General features: G+C 39.8%; 1 protein-coding gene across 2 annotated transcripts in view; it reads right to left on the bottom strand.

Moving 5' to 3' along the window:
- FBXL20 (F-box and leucine rich repeat protein 20) overlaps window positions 1-19,744 on the bottom strand; it is a 102,379-nt gene extending 82,635 nt beyond the window's left edge. Inside the window, exon 1 of one of the 2 annotated variants that reach the window (XM_032428425.1) lies at window positions 19,543-19,744. In XM_032428425.1, coding sequence (XP_032284316.1) covers window positions 19,543-19,590 — 48 coding nt within the window. In that variant the 5' untranslated portion in view covers window positions 19,591-19,744. Of the gene's footprint in view, window positions 1-18,703; window positions 19,008-19,542 lie in introns of those variants that run through there. The other variant, XM_032428426.1, reaches the window with a different exon arrangement.
- Between the last annotated feature and the right edge of the window lie 3,136 nt (window positions 19,745-22,880).

Genomic DNA, 22,880 nt, shown 5'->3' with positions numbered 1-22,880 from the left:
TGGATTAACCTAGAAAGCATCATGCTAAGATTACCAGTCACAAAAGACTACATACTATGATTCAATTCATATAAAAATTCAGAAAGGAAAAATCTACAGAGACAGAAAATAGATTAGTGGTTGCTTAGAACAAAGGAGTTGGGGGGGTAGGGAGAATAGACAAAGGGTACACGTTTCTAAAGCATAGAAAATGGGGTGCCTGGGTGGCTCAGTCAGTGACGTGGCTGACTCTTGATCTCAGCTCAGCTCTTAACCTCAGGGTTGTGAGTTCAAACCCTGCATTGGGCTCCATGACCAATTTACTTAAAATAAAAATAAAATAAACAGAAGATGTTCCAGAATTAAGTGTAGTTATGGTTTCCACATATCTGTGAATACACTAAAAGCCACTACATTGTATACTAGAAAAGGGTAAACTTTTTCGTAATGTGAATATCTCAATTAAAAAATTAAAATGTGTACTAAAAGAGCTCTTTGAAGAAGAAAGAAAAATAAATTCGCAGTAGACTTCTGAGTTACAGTAGGGCTCAAAAGAAAAAAACAGAGTTCAAAATATAACAGAGGAGGGGTGACTGGGTGGCTCAGTCGGTTAAGCATCTGCCTTCCGCTCAGGTCATGATCTCAGGGTCCTGGGATCAAGCCCCTTGTGGGGTTCCCTGCTCAGCGGGGAATCTGTTTCTCCCACTCCTCCTCCACCCTGTTCATGCTTTCTCTCTCATTCTCAAATAAATAAATAGAATCTTAAAAAAAAAAAAGTTAACAGAGGAATATCTTTAGGGTGCTAAGGGAAAATAAACGCAACTGAGAGCTCTGTACCCAGCTAACCTAAGGGGGCCCCAGCAATGAGGAGAAAAGAAAGATGTCCCCACATATATAATAACTGAGTTCGCCACCCATAAGTCCACAGTAAAAGACCTTTTAAAAAGAATCTACTTTCGAAGAAGAAAAGTGTACCAGGTACTTCTGCCTCTGCTTACAATAGTGATGGACTAGATTATTCTCATAAACCCTCCTACCAAGGGCCACTAAAAAGCTGGGTGAAGTATTAAAAATGACAATAATAATAGTAGACTTTTTTAAAGCAGGGATTAGGAAAAAATAGTACAAAGAACTATCAATCCAAAATCTAGAATGTGAGAGCCCAAAGAAGTAAGCCCCATACTCAAGAATAAAACTTTATGTCAATATTATTAGATAAAATTTAATTCGGTGCGCCTGGGTGGCTCAGTCGTTAAGCATCTGCCTTCAGCTCAGGTCATGATCCCAGGGTCCTGGGATCGAGCCCCGCATCGGGCTCCCTGCTCAGCGGGAAGCCTGCTTCTCCCTCTCCCACTCCCCCTGCTTGTGTTCCCTCTCTCGCTGTCTCTCTCTTACAAATAAATAAAATCTTTAAAAAAAAATTTTAATTCAAGGACAGAATCATTAAGAGTCAAAAAGAGGTTTTCCTTATAGAAACAATAAAAAAGAAAATTTAACATTCTTTGAAGTTTATATATCTGACAACAGAGCTTCAAAATGTATGAAGCAAGAACTGCACTACAAGAAGGAATAAACAGGGGTGTCTGGGTGGTGCAGTTGGTTAAGCGGCCAAGGCTTGGTTTCGGCTCAGGTCATGATCTCAGGGTCCTAGGATCAAGCCCCGAGTTGTGCTCAGGGCTCAGCACTCCCCAGAGTCTGCTTGTCTCTCCCTCTCCCTCTCCCTCTGCCCCTCCCCCACTCGCTCGCATGTTCTCTCTCAAATAAATACATCTTTAAAAAAAGAAGAAGAAATAAATTTCAACATAGCTGGAGAATTTTAATATTCTTAAAGAAACCAACAGACAAAATAGGCAAAAAGTTAATAGAGACCTATAGGATCTGAATAACACATCTAACAAGCTTGATGGAAGAGATGTTTAATGAACTAGGTCAAATAACAACTTAAACTCACTGATGGACATTATGCACCCGGTACCCTTATAAGCACTTTTTATGTATTACATCATATAACTCTTACAACAACTCTGGAAAGAAGGATTCTATGGCCAGCTCCATTTCATAAGTAAGAAAACTGAGGTGCAGAGATTAGATGTATTCCAAGTCACACAATTTTAAATAGTGATCTCAGCCAAAATACGAACTTATGAAAAAATCAGCTTTGCCGTAATTAGACAGTGTGCTGCATGTCAGCAATTAGAAAATAAGATCTTTTTTTTTTTTTTTTAAGATCTTATTTATTTAGTTGACAGTGAGAGGGGGAACACAAGCAGGGGGAGTGGGAGAGGGAGAGCAGGGTTTCCGCTGGGCAGGAAGCCCGATGCGGGGCTCGATCCCAGGACCCTGGGATCGTGACCTGAGCTGAAGGCAGACGCTTAACGACTGAGCCACCCAGGCGCCCCTAGAAAATAAGATCTTAAGAAAATAATAGATAATAAAATAAAGTGTTTTATTGGACAAACGCTATGATCCCTTTCAAAACTATCATCAGCCTCTTGAAGTTTTCCAAGTTTAAATAGACTGCTAAATTTTTTCTAAGTTAGAAAGGTCCACTTTCCCCTTCCCTAGGAGGGGACAATCAGTACGCTTTTCCTCCTCCACCTAAAAGTCTTTTGCTTCCTCTACTTAAGGGTCCTCAGACCATCCTCTTCTGTTGATCCACCATGACTTCATATTCAGATATAAATAGACGCAATTTTGAGAAATGTTAAGAAGATGGGGTATTCTGGTCTCCAGCCTCTGGTTGGTAAGCACTTCTTCCTTTCTGCAATTCAGTTCTTTAAAAAGACAGTCTCATTTTAAAATTTTGTGTCTGTGATCTTTTTTCCACATCAAACCCAAGCATTCAATAAACAGAAAATTCTTTCTTCCAACACAGAATATTTACAAAAATTGATGATGCTCCTGACCACAAAGAAATTTCAAACACCTATTATCATAACTAATATACATATGTTATACATAATAAATTAAAATTAGAAATGACCATGAAAACAGCCCCTTAAGATCAATATACCTGAACTTTTAAAATACAGACAGCAAACAGTGGAGCTGAGATATGAACCCAGGTAGTCTGGTTCCACAGTTTTGCTCAAACACTGAAACCTAAACTATGGTTCTAATTATTGTGTTCCAAGTCAGTATTATCCAAAGTGTGGTACTCACTTGGGCATCACCTTTATATTTCCTAGAAATGCAATTTTATGGGCCAGGTGATTTGCCAGTTTTCCAGGTGATTGTTAAGCAAAGTGAACTTGGAAAACCCCCTCTCTAAACCATGATTCAAAAGCTCTGCTTTGGATTCCTTATAATGTGAGATAACAATCACCTTATTGTTTAAGCTACTAAACAAGTTTTCTATTACTTGTAGCTGAGAGCATCCTAACTGGATACAAAAACGAGCACATAGGGGCGCCTGAGTGGCTCAGTCGGTTAAGCGTCTGCCTTCGGCTCAGGTCATGACCCAGGGGTCCTGGGATTGAGCCCCGCATCGGGCTCACTGCACGGCGGAGAGCCTGCTTCTCCCTCTCCCTCTGCCACTCCCTCTGCTTGTGCTCTTCTGTCTATCTCTCTGTCAAATAAATAAATAAAATCTTTAAAAAAAAAAAAAAAACGAGCACACAAAAAATCAACAAACTTTATACCTTTCTAATGATAGTAAATCCTATGAACTCTGCTTTCAGAATAAATCCAGAATCCAATTACTTCTTAAACCTCCACCACAATCAACTTCATACAAGATACAACTATTACTTTTCTGAATTACTGCAAGAACCTTAAACACCAGTTATATACTACTTCTCCACAAAGCAAGAATGATCCTTTCAAAACTGGAAATATAGCACATTCCTCTTCTGACCAAAAATCCCTCTGGCTTCCCTTGTCAGAATAAAATTCAGGGCTTAAAATGGCCCATGAGACCATTCATGATCTGCCCTGCTCTCCATCAACCCCCTCTCCATTCTCAGTCCTAACTCTCTGACCTCCCTCCCTCCCACAGCAACCCAACTTCACCATCATCTGGCCACAGTGACCTACCTGGTGGCCATTCCATGAACACATCAAGCTCACTCCCACCTTCATTTTTTGCATTCCTTTGCCTGTAATGGTCTTTCCTTGCTCCGTCATTTCTTTTTTTTTTTTTAAGATATTTTTTCTTTAAGTAATCTCTACACCCAACACGGGGCTCAAATTCACAAACCCGAGGTCAAGGGTCGCATGCTCCACCAACGGAGCATCAGGTGCTGCTGCTCCATGATTTTTTTAAGTCTTCTCAGATGTTAACTTTAGCAGCGAGGTCTTCCTTAACCATTCTATGTAATTATGAACCATGCCCAACTCCCTTCCTCTTTTTTTTTGTCCTTCATTTTTGTCCACAGTACTTATCAGCATCAGACATATTATGTAATTACTTTTTTTTATCAGTTTTATGTCAAATTCCCTTCACTAGATTTTTTTTTTTTTTAAAGATTTTATTTATTCATTTGACAGAGAGAACAAGCAGAGGGAGCAGCAGAGGGAGAGAGAGAGAAGCAGGCTCTCTGCTGAGCAGGGAGCCCAACGTGGGGCTCGATCCCAGGACCCCGGGATCATGACCTGAGCTGAAGGCAGATGCTTAACCAACTGAGCCACCCAGGTGCCCCTCCTTCACTAGATTTTAAACTCCCATAGGGCAATTCTTGTATTTTGTCCACTTTTATACCCTCAGCATCAACAGCAATCTCATGCACGTAGAAAGTACTTAACAAACATTTGCTGACTGAATTAGTGATAAGAAAATATAAAAGAAAAAAGTCCATTTATAATAATATTAAAAACTATAAAGTATGAAGAAATCAAACTAACAAAAACTGTGTAAAATCTTAAAGGAAGAACTCTATACAAATGTGCTGAAAAAAGCTAAATATGTATAATGTTCATGAATGGGAAAGAAAATATTATGAAGTTATGAATTGCCCCAAATTAATGTATAAGGCCAATTAATCAGAATTGTGGTACTGGCAATAAAAAATAGATGGAAGAAACAGAACCCGTTCAAAAACAGACCTCTGAATTTATTTAATTAGTTTTATGTTACAAATGGCATTTCAAAACCAGTGGGGAGAAGATGAACTAAACAATGTTAGGACAACTGGGTATCCATATGGGGGAAAAGTTAATTTAGAACCCTATCTTACAGGGGCGCCTGGGTGGCTCAGTCGTTAAGCGTCTGCCTTCAGCTCAGGTCATGGTCCCAGGGTCCTGGGATCGAGCCCCACATCCGGCTCTCTGCTTGGCGGGAAGCCTGCTTCTCCCTCTCCCACTCCCCCTGCTTGTGTTCCCTCTCTCGCTGTGTCTCTCTCTGTCAAATAAATAAATAAAATCTTAAAAAAAAAAAAAAAAAGAACCCTATCTTACAAAATAAACTTCAGGTAGATTAAAAACTTAGATTAAAAAAATTTTTAATGTGACAAAATATGGAAGAATATTTATAATCTTGGGATAAGGGACACCTTTTTTATATAAACACAGAAAGCAAATATAAGCAAAGAGACAATCCCACTCAATGAAAATCTTTGCAAATATTTAAGTAGACAAAGGGCTAGTATTCAATATCAGGAATGCCTAGGGGGATTAAAAAAAAAAGACACAACCCAATTTTTAACACTTGACAAAGGATAAAATAGGCAATCTATGGAAGAAATAAAAGTGTTCAATATAAAACATCAAAGACAAAACAGGAAGACACTCAACTTCAGTAGTAATGACAAGAATACAAAATAAAGCAATAAAATATAATTTTTCCTCTGTCAACAAAAAATTTTAAAGTTGGGAAACATCATCATGTGTTAGTGAAGATATGAGAAACAAGTTCACTCATATACTATGGGCCAAAACATAAATTTGGAAGGCAATCTGACAATATTTAATAAACCTAAAAAACAGATTCCCTATGACCCCAAAATCCCTCTCCTTGGTATTTGCCATAAAGGAACACTTGCACATACACACCAGAAGGCATGTATGGGTACTAGAACATTTGTCGCATTTTTGTTTACAATGCCAAGGAGAAAACCTAAAGGTCCATTAACAGCTAGCTTTATAAACTAGAATATTCATAGAATACTATGTAGCTGTTAAAAGAAATACATCTACAGATCTAATAGGACATACTGTAGTTAAAATTACAGAATGACAGACACAGTATGAGACTCATTATGTAAACACAGAGAAAACTAATGCTATATAAAAGCATAATAAAAGGCGTGCCTGGGTGGCTCAGTCCGTTAAGCATCTGCCTTCGGCTCACTCATGATCTCAGGGTTCTGGGATCGAGCCCCACATCAGGCTCCCTGCTCAGTGGGGAGTCCACTTCTCCCTCTCCCTCTGCCCTCCCCATGTTTGAGCTCTCTCTCTCAAGTAAATAAATAAATAAAATCTTAAAAAAAAAAAGAGAAATAATGTAAACACCTTAGAAAATGATGTTTCTTTGTACTTTATATTAAAAACATTTTGATTATACTAAACCTACCTAATCTTTTATCTAGAAATGTTTGTTTGTTCATAAAATACTATATCCAAAATTGTTATTATTTTAACTCAACAGTAGCATATTGCTACTTTTCATCTTTAACAACACACTACGTGAAATTGAGTAAAATGCTGCCCGGACTTTGTAAGTCAAACCGAAGAACAAAACTTGCAAAAAGGCTTAATATGAAGCTTCATAAACTTATATTCAAAGATTCTACAAATACTTATTAAACTGTTTTAATATTTCACTCCTAGTCTTCATGAAGAAGAATTATAGTAAAGAAGGTAATCAGATTAGTTTTACTAGACCATATGGATTATATACTAACAGCTTTTGGTCCAACTATAATTTACACAGGTACCTTGGTATTCTTTACACAGAGTATTTGTTCATGGCTGTTTAAAAGAGTTATTTAAGTTGGCTAGTAAGTATGGCTAATAAGCCAAAGTACAGGTTCTATTTCCATACTCTGCAATCCCCCCACACAATTAACTTTGCTCAATTCTTTTTTTTTTTTTTTTAAGATTTTATTTATTTATTTGACAGAGAGAGACACAGCGAGAGAAGGAACACAAGCAAGGGGAGTGAGAGAGGGAGAAGCAGGCTTCCCGCTGAGCAGGGAGCAGGACCCTGGGATCATGACCCGAGCCCACCCAGGTGCCCCTAACTTTGCTCAATTCTATGGCCACAAACTCAAGTGTTAAATCAGTTCTAACCAACATCTTATAAATGCCTGTTATGGATCAAAAGAGGAATGAGGAATAAATTGTCCAAAACAACTCATTCTTAGCATACACTAGAGACAAGTATAACAGACTTCAAGTCAACTGGATTAAAGTTCTGGCTTTTATACTTAGCTATTTAATGTTGGGAAAATAACAGCCTTTCAGAGCATCTGCTTTCTTATCTATAAAATAGCAGAGAAATATCCTCCATCTAACACACAAGATTTTTTTTAAGTTCAAATGAAATCATAAATAGGAACATGTTCTTTATTTATTTTTTTTTTTTTTAAAGATTTTATTTATTTATTTGAGACAGAATGAGAGAGAGAGAGAGAGAGCACATGAGAGGGGGTCAGAGGGAGAAGCAGGCTCCCCGCCGAGCAGGGAGCCCGATGCGGGACTCGATCCAGGGACTCCAGGATCATGACCTGAGCCGAAGGCAGTCGCTTAACCAACTGAGCCACCCAGGCGCCCCAGGAACATGTTCTTTAATATGTAAAATGCTATGTTAGTTACTTGAGAAATTCAAATATCTCTCCTACTGAAGGGGGGGCGGTGAGCAGGATGCCCTATATATATGAGGGTCAGCATTATGCAGTCATTCATAAATTCCTTAACGAGACTTATTATTTATTGCCTGAAAAACAAATGGAGCACCAGTGTATAACTACAAAATTTATAATGAATTCCTGGAACTACTGCTCAAAGAGTTACTTTCCTGTTACTTTTTCTAACCTTGTTCAATTTCTGTTTAAATCTCAGAGGAATGTCCGACTTTAGCAAGGAGCAGTTACTCTGATTAGCTCTACCATTAGTTGGTGTCACTGTTTTGTTTCCCTAAAGATGGGTCAGCAAACCCAAAGAAATTACTAAGAAAAACCTATCTTTTCCCTTGGTCCTCTCCTGTAAAAATGCAGAGAATGTCACAGAAAAGGATAAGTAATTCATACTTGCATTTTTAAGAGTTCACATGTGACAGTAAAGTGCTAATATTTTTAAAAGCAGGGTCAATGGGTTTTGTTTTCTTTTAAAAGCACTGTGAATGCTTTTCATGAAATTGGTTCTCCCATACCTCTAACACTGCATTTACCAGAACCCACTAATTATCTTTCTTACTAACTAGACTACAAACTCCCTGAAGCAGAGACAATGTTTTAGAGCGGCTTTGTACCTTTAACACCTATCAGTATCTGACACACAGATGGTAGTTACTTTTGAATAGTACTGAACTCCTACCAGCAGTGTACCTTGGTTTTCTATACTGAGATTTTTCTGAGCCTAGACAAGGTCAGATAAGCTTTCCTGAGCTCCCAGATGTTTTTTGTAGCTTGAGAGGCTGTATAGTGCGTTCTGGTTGTTTCACTGGTGAAACTGAATGTATCTGATCATGTAAAACATACAAGTTATAAAATAACTATTTTAGGTGCCAGACATTAGATACTGTATCTTGTTTCTAGGACTAAAACATCTATGATAGGATAGAAACCTGATAGAAGGCTACTGATTGTAAGATGTCAAATTCATGGTATTTTAAATCTATTTCTCCATGGAGTTCAGGTTGCAAATACAAGCTACCTTTGTATCCCTTATCCCAGTATCTCTTTAACAGAAATTTACATCATTGTCTCTAAGGGAACTTCTGAAACTTGCATGCCAGATCCAACAGTTTTAAGGGGTCAGTATTGGGCAAAAACTTCACTGATGATTCTAATAGATTTTCAGGTTCTTCCTTATTCATTTCTACTATGTCATTCAGTTTCTATAAATGAAATTTAGTTTCACTTATTCCTCCTTAATAATGTCCTCTTAACTCAGGGATTACTATTAGAAAGAGTTTTAGGTTTATCTTTTTTTTAAACTGAGCTATAACTGACATACATCATATAAGGTTTCATCTTTAACATTAATCTAATTTGTATTAAGTTAGGGAAATACACATTGGAAATCTTATTTTAGAGGTCTAAAGACAAAGAGAGGTAAGTGGTTTCTCCGAGGGCTCAGTCTAAGTTCACAATAGTGCCAACAGTAGGTCTCTTGAGATCTTGACTCCTATTATTTGGCCAAACTTTTCTGTCTGGCCCAGAGACTGATGAGCTCAGATTAAATTTATGTCACTTAGGACCTATAATCCATATTTGAGGCATATAATCTAAATACAATTATTCTTTCTTTTGAGGCATATAATCTAAATACAATTATTCTTTCTTAAGGAATTTTTGACCTCAGTGAAACTGCATTTTTTGTTGTTGTAGAGATCTAGGTTTGGGAAACTTCTTTTGTGTACCCATCAGCTGTGACTAAGAATACTATTAAGTCCCTTATCTTCCTGAAGTTACATTCATGAGAATATGTTAGGAAAGTTATAGAATTAAATAAATGTTTTAACTTATCGAAGGAGAATTCCAGAACAGGTCAGGTTTCTTTTCCACAAATGGGTTGCAGAAATAAGTTAGCATGTGATTTTTTTTCAACATGGGCTTCTTTACGTGAAGGACGTGAACAATTTTCAAAAAACTAGTAAGGATGAGTGTGGGGAAAGGTTATTAGCAATGCAGAGTTCTTTTTCAAAAATGAATACATCTCTACTTGTCTGAGTTCAGTCATGCCATAGCTTTATTTTCCACAAATCAGGGAAGGAAGAATGACCGGTTTCTGGGTAAAAGCTGACTGATCTAGTGTTTTAAATGTCAACTTACAATTTAGTGCCAGATTCTCATCTTAGGAGGCATTTACCCACATTTGCCTAACCATGAATAGAATAATGGTTGCAGTATAAAACTCCAGACTAAAACACTGCTAAATTACTACTCTTCAACTACACAGATTAAAATTCATAGGTGTTCCTGTTTAATAAATCCAATATATAAAACTGAATCAGATGAATAACGAGGTAATTAGTTACATTCTTTCCTTTGGAATAGAATTTTTCCTTTAAATAGTAAATTCCTTTAAAACATTTAAAATAATGATTTACAAAAAGTCTAATTAAAAACACTTCTACTCCACAAAGTAATACGAGAGTCATCATTTACTGAGTGCTTATTGTGTGGTGGATTCCACAGAGTAATATAATAATAGGCATTATTTATTGAGCCCTTATTGTTCAGTAGACAACTTGCTAAGTGCTATGCAAACATTATAGAATTAAATCCCCACAATCCAGTGAAGTAGGCATTATACCCATTTTAGATATTGAAAATCTGAGATTCAGAGAGATTAAATAACTTGCCCAAGCTCACATAGATGGTAGGGGGCAAAGCCAGGGTTCAAACTCAGACTTCAGAGTTTGACTCAGAGCTCAGACAAAGCTAATGCTCTTAAATAGATTCTCTCCATATAAATATATAAATTCCATATACCCTAAGAAACTGAGTCACAGCACACTAAACTCCAGGATATCATACAATCATTATATCCGTTCTTCACTCCTTTGGCAAAGGTGTTCATTTGGACAGATATACACCAGTTTGTTTTTTCCTTCTTCAAGTGTCTACCTCCACTTCTATCATAATTCAGAGCAAAAACAAGCAGGAATCCAAAGGAGAATATGGGTTAAGATCACACAGACTGTTCTGTCTTTATTAGCAGTTGTAAGCAAAGAAATGTAAGAACACTGGCCATAAACTGAATAATCTCTAATCTGCAGCAAATTGGGGGATTTATTTATAGAGAATCACAGAATTTCTATGCTAGAAAGGAACTTACAATTGCAGTAATGGAGGTCCAGAAAAGACATATAGATACCAGTACACACATACACATTGCTATATACATATTATTATATATACATATAATGCATTTATAAAATATATGTATGTAGTACTTATTTCATAGTTCAAAACGGTATTATTTCCATTTGTAAAATCCTTAAGACATAGACTTAACACTTTCATCCTCTTTTTACTCAAATTAATTTCAAAATTAGAACATTAAAATATAGGGCGCCTGGGTGGCTCAGATGGTTAAGCGTCTGCCTTCGGCTCAGGTCATGATCCCAGAGTCCTGGGATCGAGTCCCGCATCAGGCTCCCTGCTCCTTGGGAGCCTGCTTCTCCCTCTGCCCCTCTCTCTGTCTCTCTCTGTCTCTCTCGGTCTCTCATGAATAAATAAAATCTTTAAAAAAAAAAAAGAACATTAAAATATATAAATGATCTGGTTCAAAAAATAAGATGACAAAGAACGATTTAAAAACAAAACAAACAAAAATAACATGACAAAAAAAGGATTATATTCTAACAGAGAACTCTCGAAAACTTTGCAGCTACCATTTACAGTTAACATTAAGTTGTTAATTTGCAGGCAACTGCAAATCCTTTCTTTTCTTTTTCTTCTCCCCACCCACCTTGAAAGAGGAGAAAAGAAAACAAAAAAACATAACAAAACTGGCTCTTTGTTGGTAAACTGCAATTCAGTATACACAGAATTGGGAATGACCTTCCCTGGGCCTGAACTGTCAATCAAGGGTTGCATATGCATAAGAATAGGTACTCTATATTTAAAAACCTGCCCTAATCTAGATATTTTACTATTTTCTTTTTGCCGGTCTTCCCTGCCACATAAATCACCTCATTCTGCAGATAGTAAAGCAAACTTGAAGCACCCAGAATAGCTATACCTAGGGCTTCTTCTTATTATTGCAAATTATAAGTAAAACTGAAAATGCTTTTCCATTTTTTACTTTTAAACAATTATGAAAATTATATCTGCCTGCATCCTCTATTTAATAAGGAAGTCACACTAACCAACAAATACCCTAATAGTTGGCATATCTGATTATATAAAATCAGGCAGGCATTTGATTTATTGCTAACCTTCAGCCCCATGTTGTTAGATATGATTTCTGTCTTAGCACCAAAGTAATGCATAAGATCAATCTGCAACTTGCTTTCATGGTATTCTATTTCCTTTTTAGTTTTTACTAGAAATTCCTGGGACAGGGGCACCTGGGTGGCTCAGTTGTTAAGCGTCTGCCTTTGGCTCAGGTCATGATCCCAGGGTCCTGGGATCGAGCCCCACATCGGGCTCTCTGCTCCACGGGAAACCTGCTTCTCCCTCTCCCACTCCCCCTGCTTGTGTTCCCTCTCTCGCTGTGTCTCTCTCTGTCAAATAAATAAATAAAATCTTAAAAAAAAAAAAATTCCTGGGACAAAATTCAAGGGCAAAAATGGAAGAAGACATTGCCAATATATGTTTCATAATTGACTAAATTCTTGTCTACCATGATTTAATTGGTTTAACCTCATAGCAACTTAAGACACTGAGCAAAAAATTACATTTCCACCTGATTACAACTGTCAGATATGAGACTTATTACATCCAAGAGAATATCATAAAATCAAATTAGAGGAAAAATGATTAGGGAATAGAGGTTACTTAACCTACTGCTATTAACTCATATGTGCTGAAAATGAATATCCAGCAAAGCCATTCTTTTAACAGAAAGTCTTCAAAAGCTAATGCAAATATGTTTTGGATTTATTTACATTTGAATACATACCTTCATTTTTAAAAGTTATATAATTAAGCAAGATGAATCAAGCACAAATACCACTGCACAGTTCAATACCACCACCTATTCTTAGTTGTTATTAAGTTAAAATCTTTTATCAAATGGGTCCAATGCACTAAGACATAAAACTGTAAGACCAAGTTGTATGCCTTCATTTTCCTGAGTCAATTTTCGGATACGGGTCTGATCTAAGAATCCATCAAGTCTGGAAGACCAAGTAGGAAAACAGTATAAAGACAACTACGCACAAGCAGCTAAATTTGGTCAGTTTAAGGGCATTCTTTCTTCTTCCTCCCTCCCTTGGATTTTCCTGGTGTAACGGAATATTTTATTTTGAACATCTAAAAATACCCTTCCAAAACCACAGTACTAGTTAAATTACCGAAAATTTTAATTCAGTTCCCAATCTGCCACCAGTTGGGAACCTGTAATCTAAGGGCTGGGAATGGAATCCCTGGCCTGTAACAAAAGTACTTAATAATTTGCAAGAAAAACATGACCAAGATTTGAAAAGAGACACTTGGGAGATAAAAATAGAAGGATTTCATTTTTTTAAATATTTTTATTTATTTGTCGGGGTGTGGGGGGAAGAGAGCATAAGCAGAGAGACTGGCAGGCAGAGGGAGAAGCAGACTCCCTGCTGAGCAAGGAGCCCATGTGGGACTCGATCCCAGGACCCTGGGATCATGACCCAAGCCAAAGGCAGACGCTTAACCAACTGAGCCACCTCGGTGTCCCCAGAATAGAAGGATTTTAAACATTAAGATTAAAAAGTGATATCAACACTAACAGCTAAAACTGACAAATGACCTAAAACATAAGAATATAAAAATTTAAAAGTGTAAATACTTCTAAACACTTCTAATACTGATTCAATGAATGAAAATCTTCGATGCTGAAACAGATTACAGCTAAGAAATAAGAATGCATGACTTAGGGGCGCCTGGGTGGCTCAGTTGGGTTAAGCGACTGCCTTCGGCTCAGGTCATGATCCTGGAGTCCCGGGATCGAGTCCCACATCGGGCTCCCTGCTCGGCAGGGAGTCTGCTTCTCCCTCTGACCCTCTCATGCTCTCTCTGTCTCATTCTCTCTCTCAAATAAATAAATAAAATCTTAAAAAAAAAAAAAAAAGAATGCATGACTTAAATATCAAGAACACACTTCGTAAAGTTTTTGCCAAATTAAAAAATTTTAACAATGGAAAACAATTTTCAATATGTAATGATTTATCTTGGGGCGCCTGGGTGGCTCAGTCGTTAAGCGTCTGCCTTCGGCTCAGGTCATGATCTCAGGGTCCTGGGATCGAGCCCCACATCGGGCTCCCTGCTCGGCGGGAAGCCTGCTTCTCCCTCTCCCACTCCCCCTGCTTGTGTTCCCTCTCTCGCTGTGCCTCTCTCTGTCAAATAAATAAATAAAATCTTAAAAAAAAAAAAAATATGTAATGATTTATCTTATGTAGACTGCAGAAGGAAACATATGTTGATTTTTAAATAATGAGTTACTACAGTAAGTACATGATACAACATACCATGCTTCAAAAGGTAAAAGGGAGGGACACCTGGGTGGCTCAGTCAGTTAAGGGACTGTCTTAGGCTCAGGTCATGATCCCAGGGGCTTGGGATCGAGCCCCACATCGAGCCCCACATCGGGCTCCTTGCTCAGCAGGGAGGCTGCTTCTCCCTCTCCCTCTGCTGCTCCCCCTGCTTCTGCTCTCTCTCTCAAATAAATAAAATCTTTTTTAAAAAAGGGTAAAAAGGACCCATAATTATACAATAAACATCAATAACACTATTTAAAAAACACACAGATTGTCTGAATGGGCCCAAAAAGCCTAAACCTCTAATTTGGACCTTGTATAATATTAGATAACTGCTTTCAAACTAATCTCTAAAGTGTTAAATACAAAATCCCTTACTTTTACTAGTTCTCTTTCCCATTGCAAGGTTTTTCAAATAGAATGAAACAAATGGCTGTCAAACACTGGAAAAACGTATAACATTTTCCACGAGTACCAATTAGGAAAAGATGGTCATTTACTATGCCAAATGTAGAAGATAAAACCTTACAGGAGAAAAAAGGTAATTACTGCAGCCTTAGCAGTACTGTGCAACTCTGCCTACAAACTTTAACAATATTGGAGTTGCTGTTTTAGAAGAAACAGCCAAGGAAATGTGGTCCTCTGCTTTTATTTTAAAAATTACAGATTCAAAAAAAAATTGACAGATTCATAGGATTTTGGAACAAAAGGAACCGAAACAATTGATTCTAATTTCTTTGTTTTGCAAAGGAGGGAAATGACCAAACTGGAGAAATAAAAAGAAATGACCAAAGTTATAGTTAATTGGTGGCAAAAATCAAGATTAACTAACATCCAGTTCTTTCAACTCCCAATGCAGTATATTCTTTCTGCCATACCATATTTTATGATTTTTCTTATTTTGGACAAACTGACTTTAATAAAATGAAGCAGGCAAATAAGTATTACAATTTAATCTTACAGGCTGTAATATTATACATTTATCAAAGCAGCAGTGAGATGTAATGAGAAAACAATAATGAACAGGGATTCAAAGTATCCAAATAGGAACTTATCATTTCCTATGTGAATCTTAACATTCCCAGGCCCTGATTAAACTGTAAATAGTTATCTGTGATGTCGGTTAATGTTTTCACAATAGATAATGCTAGACTTTTTAATGAACCCAAATAAGATAGAAACGTCCCCCCAGTATCATCTTATGATGGAGCTACTAAGAGAATGATGAAATGGAGAGGCTTTACTGAAAAAAAATCTAAACTTAAGATTCAAGGGCTACCTTAGATTATTTATACATGTCTGTCACGAATCTCACCGAGTGTTAAGATAACACACATAGAGGCACCTGGGTGGCTCAGCTGATTAAGCATCCAACTCCTCATTCTAGCTCAGATCATGATCTCAGGGTTGTGAGATTGGGTCCTGAGTGAAGCTCCACACTGGGCATGGAGCCTGCTCCTGCTTAAGATTTTCTCTCTCTCCCTCTGCCCCTACCCCTCTAAAAAATTTTTAAAAAGGTAACACACTATTATAGTACTTCAAATGAAGAACAACTTCATTCTTGATAGCAAAGACAAAATAAAATATACTGGATGAAGAAATTTAGGAAAGTTCTTGCCCACACATTTTATGGGCTTTTATGCTATGTTATGCTAAAAACAGAGCAGAATAACAGAGTGAAGTTAAAAAAAAAAAAAAAAAAAGGCAGGTTGGAATCTTGGCTCCCCCACTTACTAGCTGTGCAACTTGAGCACTTCTTAAGCCCTAGCTTTCCTCAACTGTAAAACAGAATTGTGAGAATTAGAAGTAACTGAGGTAAAACATCTAGCTCAGTGCCTGGCATGCAGGATTCAGTAACAACTATTAAGTCTGCAAGGAAATTATCAAAATTTGCCACAAAACAATGTATACTGTAAGTAATGTAATAAAAAGTATTTAGATGAAGAATTTCAACTGAGAGACACATTAATCAGCACTCATTATATTAGCTTATAAGGGTTATTTTTGTGGAAAGTTAATGTCAAAGTGATACAGCAAAGAACAACAATATTTTCATCATCTCTGTATCTCTTTAACTCTTTTACCCAACTATCATCTACTTTGGCTATTCTACAGGATGCTACATATCTGGCTAACAAGTACTCTACTCCCTTTATTTTAACTTTAAATTTTTTTCTACAGCTCCAGATCTGAGCATGAGATTTAAAGTATGTGGCCTGAAGTTACAACATCCAAAAGCATAATGCACATAATATTCCTTATAATGAATGAACTATAAAAAGATAAACTTTAGTTACCTTCCACCCAGAAAAAAAATGTGACCAAGAAAAAGAAAACAATTATTTCACTTTCTGTATTAACCATAATTTGACATGACTTATTATTTGCTACAAAAATTTCCTCCCCTCACAAAAATTCTCAGGGATTGGCTATCTACTTACAATCATAAAATTATCAGTCCTTTAAAAACCATTCTGTAATTTTGAGAATTAAAAAAATAACTTGATGTAAATATTTTCGACATGAAAAGACTGCTTTATTTTGTCTACATGTTTTATCCATTGAAACTAAATATTTAAAATGTTTTCAATGAATTAGCAGTAAGTTTACTACTTCATAAGAGACCTAACAGTTTATTGTTTTACTACTTGTAAATTAGGTCAGTAAAGAGGTAAATGGGAAAAAAAAAAAAAAGAGGTAAATGACTTTAAGAAATACTCAGATAATTAAACTCATTAACATATATCATTTCCAAACTTTCCCATTTGCGTTCTGGCATGGAACCCCCTTCTTATCATAAAAGACTAAAATATTTATAAACCAAAAGCTAATCATGAATACTGTAGAAGGAGGGTTTTTTAATCCCCTCTTATTCTTTATCTTATCAGACACCTTTAGAAAGCTTCAACTGGTTTAGTTCAAGGTAAATAAATATACTTAACAAGGCAATAAACTTTATTATGATACACTACTACAGATAAACTACAAATTAAAATATAAGATAATTACAAAAACAGGATGTAGCAATGCAATTTTAAAACACATACTACAAAAGAACTCCTTCCAACAGTATCTCAATCTACAAGAAAATAGCAAAATGATAAAGAGCAGACTTCAACGGCAAAAGGCTATCCCCCACTCAGATCTTAAGTATTTGGGTTTCTCTTTCAAGATTCCTGTTAACTGCTAAAAGTCCACTCAGTAATTTTAATGACGGTCTGGACTTTACAGTACAGTAGTACTAAATATGTAACCATCCTAAATTAAGCTTATTGGATCTCTCTACTTTAAGGCAACCTAAAGTTCTGTCAAACACCAAATCATATCTACTATATTTTCTTCCTATGATTAAGTTAAATATGAAAACTCTGAAGAGATCAATTTCTCGATTTTCTCCATTCCTCACCTCCAACAGTAATACCGTAGAGTTCTGAATTTAAACTTCTCCCCAACACTTGCTACCTAGATCTTTGTGGATAAATTAAAGTATTTTCCCCATAAGCAGAAAAAGAAACCAAGAAATAGATTAAACTGAAGAAAGACCCTTAGGTAACAATTTCACCCTGGGCACCTAGTGGACAAGTTTCCTGAAACTTTTGTCTCACTGTCTTACCCCCTCAGTAAACCTTGGGGTATATTACCACACTACTGCAATTCATCCGTAGTTAGAATACTTCACTTCCCAAAGGAATCACTTCCTTAACACGGTGACTACTCACTGAAGACGCTTTCAGGTGTTTTCCTGTCTCCTCATCCATTCCTCAATTCCATTAGCTATAAACCTTTCTCGCCAGAGGAGAAAAAGTTGTTAAAGAGTGGATTTTCTGAAGTCTCGACCGTACACATCTAAGAGTTCCCAGAAACAATGAACTACAAAAGTACAGACTAAACGGGAAAGAAGAGGAAGTATCAGAACAATACCCACACCAAACAGCACCGAAAACTCGTGGTCGTCTCTATCATCCCAGTCTAGCACCTCCACTTCCCTAGTTTAACCAAGGTCTCTCAAACACAGAGAAATGGCCCCCTGGCCCATAATGTCCCTCTCGCTTCATGAAGAAGGTGGCAGAAAGAAAAGAAGCCAGCTCCGGTTGATCGGAGCTGTGATGCTTTTTCTGCCGGGTGGAGGGAGAGAAGCCAAGGATTGTGTAAAGAATGGAAAGCTGAGTGATACTGGGGGGAGGGGGGAATTAGGGCGCCAGAGTAATCCCTTGCCCGGGCCCGCTGGTGGAACAGGCTGGAGGCGACCAGCCCTGAGGACTAGGGAAGCTGGGCTGCACCGGGCTTTCAGGTCGCGAGAAAGGGGAAAGAAGTCTGGCAGCCCCAGCGGTCGGTGGGTGACGGCGCCAGGCAAGGGAGGAGGCTCCGTGCCGAGCGAAATTTTCGGGGCATAAGAGCGGGAATCGCCTTGCTCACGCCGCCCCAGCTCCCCCAGGCTCACACCTCAAACCTGCTCTTGGTCACTCCGTTCACGTCCCTCCTCATGGGGCCGGCGGGTGCGGCCGGGGCCGGGCGCTGCAGCGTGCGGAGTGCAAAAACTGGGGGCCCGGGGCAGGCCCCGGAGTTCCGGGACCGGGAGGAGGTAGAGGAGCGGCGGGCAGGGGTCGTCAGCGGGGAGGGGAAACCTCTCGGCTCCGGCGGGGCCTCCTCCACCTCCCGCAGAGCCGGCGGCAGCGACGACTGCTCGTCGCTAGCTCTTCTCTCCCCTCAGCCTCAACTTCAACCCAAAACAAAAACACTCCCCACCTGCCAGCAACGCCGCTCCTCATTGGGCAGAGCCGCCCGGGCCTCGGAACGGCGTGGGGAGGGGAGGAGGAGGAGCGCGCGGCGGCGGCGGCGGCGGCGGCGGCTGCGGCGGCGGCGCGGGACCACCCCTCCCCCACTCCCGGGCGCAGCCCGCGAAGGTCCGCCCGGGAGCAGCCGGAGCGCGGCGGCGGCGGCGGCGCGAGCCCGCTCTTGCCTCCGAGGCACGCAAGCCCACCGCGAGGAGAGGCAGGGAAGTGCCTATCTGTCTGTGTGTATTTGTGTATGGGAGGGGCTGTGGGGAGGGTGTGAGTGCGCGCGTGCTCGCGGACTCGCGAGTGAGGAAAGCAGGACAACTGCACACAGTACCAGAGCCCATCTAATCCCCTTCGCCGGCAAACAGCACGCACCCACCCAGCAAGCACTTGAGCTTTCTGTCAAGCCCTCCCAGCCCCCTAGTCTTGTCGCTTCTTCCCCGGTAGCCTGTGCAGCCACACATGTCCTTCCCGGCCACCCAACTCCTTTTCCCTATCACTCACTGTCGCCTTGAACCCAAAGTGCAGCAGGCGGTCCCTGCTCGGAGCCATTTTCCTCCTCTTTCTGGTTGTCTCTAGATTGAGGCAGTGCTGCCGCCGCCGCCGCCGTCGTTGCTGTCGCTGCCGCCGCCTCCCCCGCCCCCGTGGATTGCATTACCGAGTGTTGCAGGGAGGCCTGGGGGGCCGCGGCAGGGCGTGGGTCTCCCTGTGCATGGATCAGGAGGACGGGAGGAGGGGGTAATTGCGCTACCCTCTGCTCCAGGAATATGCAGCAAGGCCGCACCTCGCGCCTTGGGGTCAGGGGGTGCAGCGCAGGAGCTGGGCGACCATTCCTTTTAGCTGGGGGAGGGGCGCGCTTTGGTGGTTTGGGGGGGGGGGGGCCGTGCGAGGCTGAAGTGCCTTTGGCTTCCCCCGCCCCTCCGCCACCAGACTGCTGCTGGCGCCCAATGGGCTCTAGTGCCTGCCCGTCCTCCAATCAGGGCTCTGCTTGGTGAGAACCTGATCCTGACGCCACTTTGGCGGGAGAAACAAGCGTGTCTTAACTAGTAGGCGGGGGCGCTGGCTCAGTGGAAATTACATTCATCTGACTCCTTGGCTCCTTCCATAGAAGCTAGTTTGTGTCATTATATTATTATACTTTAGCAACACCAGCCCTCAGGGTCTTGAAATTTATTATCGAATTTCCATGGACGAAGGAATAAGTTTACCCTCTTTTAGAGCGACAAACTACAGAATCGTGTACCCAAGATGAAATATTAGAAACTGTATCATAAATTCCAGCAGTCCTGGCAGGATCACTGCCCCTAATCGTATTCCAAAGTATGTTTGTCTTCATACCTCTTTTAATTCATTTTAGTGACTGGCTTGTTACGAATCTGATTTAAGAGACATTACTGGGGTACCTGGCTGGCTGAGTTGGTGGAGCCTACCACTCTTGATATCGGGGTTGTAGGTTCAAGCCCCGTTGGGTGTAGAGATTACTTAAAATATTTATAAAAGAGAGAGGAGCTTACTTAAGAGCAACTTGTGCTGGAGATTTTTTTTTTTTTTTAATAGGCATATTCTGGGGTGCCTGGGTGTCTCATTCGGTTAAGCATCCAACTCTTTCCCCTCGGGTCATGATCTCAAGGTGTGAGATCCAGCCCCTGCTTGGGCTCCCAGCTGGGCGTGCAGCCTGCTTGAGAGTCTCTCTCCCTCTGGCCCTCCCCTCCCGCCAGCCCAACCCCTGCTCCTGCTCTTTAAAAAAAAAAAAAAAAACAGTAAAAATTATGAAAATAAAATAGGCATATTTAAGTTGGAAGCTTTATTACCCAACTCTTCAAGCACCTTTTTTTCTTAAACTTTCTCGTGTTTGTCCTAGAAACAAAGGACGGAACCTAGCTTCAGAAATTCATTCTCAGGCCCACAAACCCAGGTCTAGATGTTATATTCTGTCTGCTACTTCTAATGTTATTTCACTTCAGCCATATAAACACAGCTTTTTAGTCGTATCTGATCTAAGAGCAGTTTTCTCCCAACTATTGATGAATTTGGTGACTAAGACCTGCAAAAGATAGTAAAACTGGCTCAAGCAGATAAATCAAATGAAGCAAACTTTCACAGGTCTTTTACCAGGTTTCAGTTATCCTTTACGGTTAACCTATTTTGAGTAATACTCAGGGAAGACTTTTATTTCCTGATTGAATTTTTTCTGATTGGTGGACTTTTAAAAAGCTGAATAGGGGTTCTCTGGGTGGCCCAGTCGGTTGCACTGCTGACTCTTAATTTTGCTGATTCTTGATTGGCTCAGGTCATGATCTCAGGGTTGAGCCACCCCTGCAGGTCCCGCTCAGCAGGGAGTCTGCTTGTCCCTCTCTCCCTGCCCCTCCCCCCACCCCCTCTCTAAAAAGAAATAAAATCCTTTTTTTTTTTTTAAAGATTTTATTTATTTATTTGACAGAGAGAGACACAGCGAGAGAAGGAACACAAGCAGGGGGAGTGGGAGAGGGAGAAGCAGGCTTCCCGCGGAGCAGGGAGCCCGCCGATGCGGGGCTCGATCCCAGGACCCTAGGATCAGGACCTGAGCCGAGGGCAGACGCTTAACGACTGAGCCACCCAGGCGCCCCATAAAATCCTTTTTTAAAAAAGCTGAATAAGTGAAAATTACTCAAAGGTTAAAAATTTACTACACAAAGGCATAATACTTTTTATCAAAGAAATTTATTTGCATGTAAATAAACAGGTTCTTTTGTAATGTTTCGGGGGGAAAAATCCCAGATTTTGTCTACTTTCAAAAAAATGAAAAACCCCAAAGTATTTACAGAACGGCCATACGCACAGAAAATCAAATTTGAAAGATTTTTTTAGAAAAGACCCTCCCCAACTGCTCCTGATGTACATTTCTAAAACACAAAATTTATAAAGCTCAGCTTTTACAGCTGAGCATGTTTCCCAACCTAGCTCCGAGATGTTAGGTACTTCCTACCCCTCAAAAAACTAACTCATGGGTAGAAATAAGGGGGTAGAGGGATTGAAAAGGGAAAAAAGGGAGGGGGGAGAAAATGAGATTGCCCAGGGATTGTGAAAGTTTCTTATACTGTCATCTGCTTTAAGTGACTTGACTGGATACTGTATGACTCACTGGCTCCCTTGAAAGGGTTGCTTCTGAGAATTCATGCTATTGTTGCACTACATTTTCAGACCTAGGCCTTAAGGAAAATCTTTCCGAGAGTCACTAACCTCAAGGCCAGTTTTGGCAATTATATCCTGCTTCATTTCTCCCCCGTTTATAAAATACCTGTTTTAAAACACATGGATTTTGAACCTGAAATCTTCATGTACATCAGAGCAGGTTTTGACCAAGAACCCCTAACATGAAGCCAAAAGACAGAAGAGGAATCAGGTCAAACTAAGAATACATAAGACACCAGCAGCAGAAGACAGGTAGAAGTTGACTTCATGTCCTTGCAGTCTTTTGAAACAGAAGAATGAGTACACCTAGACAGGAGGGAGGTGTCCCAGGCTTGGTTTATTCTGCCTCTTCTCCTCCACCCTGTGGAGAAATGCAGTGCTCCCTGGTTCTCAGGCAGGGTGAAGCAGGTTAGCCCCGGCTCCCTGTTAAGCAAGTTCAGATGCTGGGTCAGTGTGTGGGGTGTGCCCATCGACAATTCAGGGGCTTATCCTTCATCCAGATCCTAACTCGGGATTCTTTGATCTGGGATGAAGACAGAAAGAGAGAAAAAGCTTCCCAGTTTACTCATTTTGGAATCTGTTGGCTCTGCTTGGGGAAGCTGAGCCCCTGATATGTAGTACATTCCCCATAAGATTTTCCCCACCCAGAACAAACTTAAAAACCACGTAAC

The sequence above is a fragment of the Phoca vitulina genome, unplaced genomic scaffold, assembly GCF_004348235.1.
Source record: "Phoca vitulina isolate PV1807 unplaced genomic scaffold, GSC_HSeal_1.0 scaffold40, whole genome shotgun sequence".
NCBI lineage: Eukaryota > Metazoa > Chordata > Mammalia > Carnivora > Phocidae > Phoca > Phoca vitulina.
This window is presented reverse-complemented; position numbering and strand designations above follow the sequence as displayed.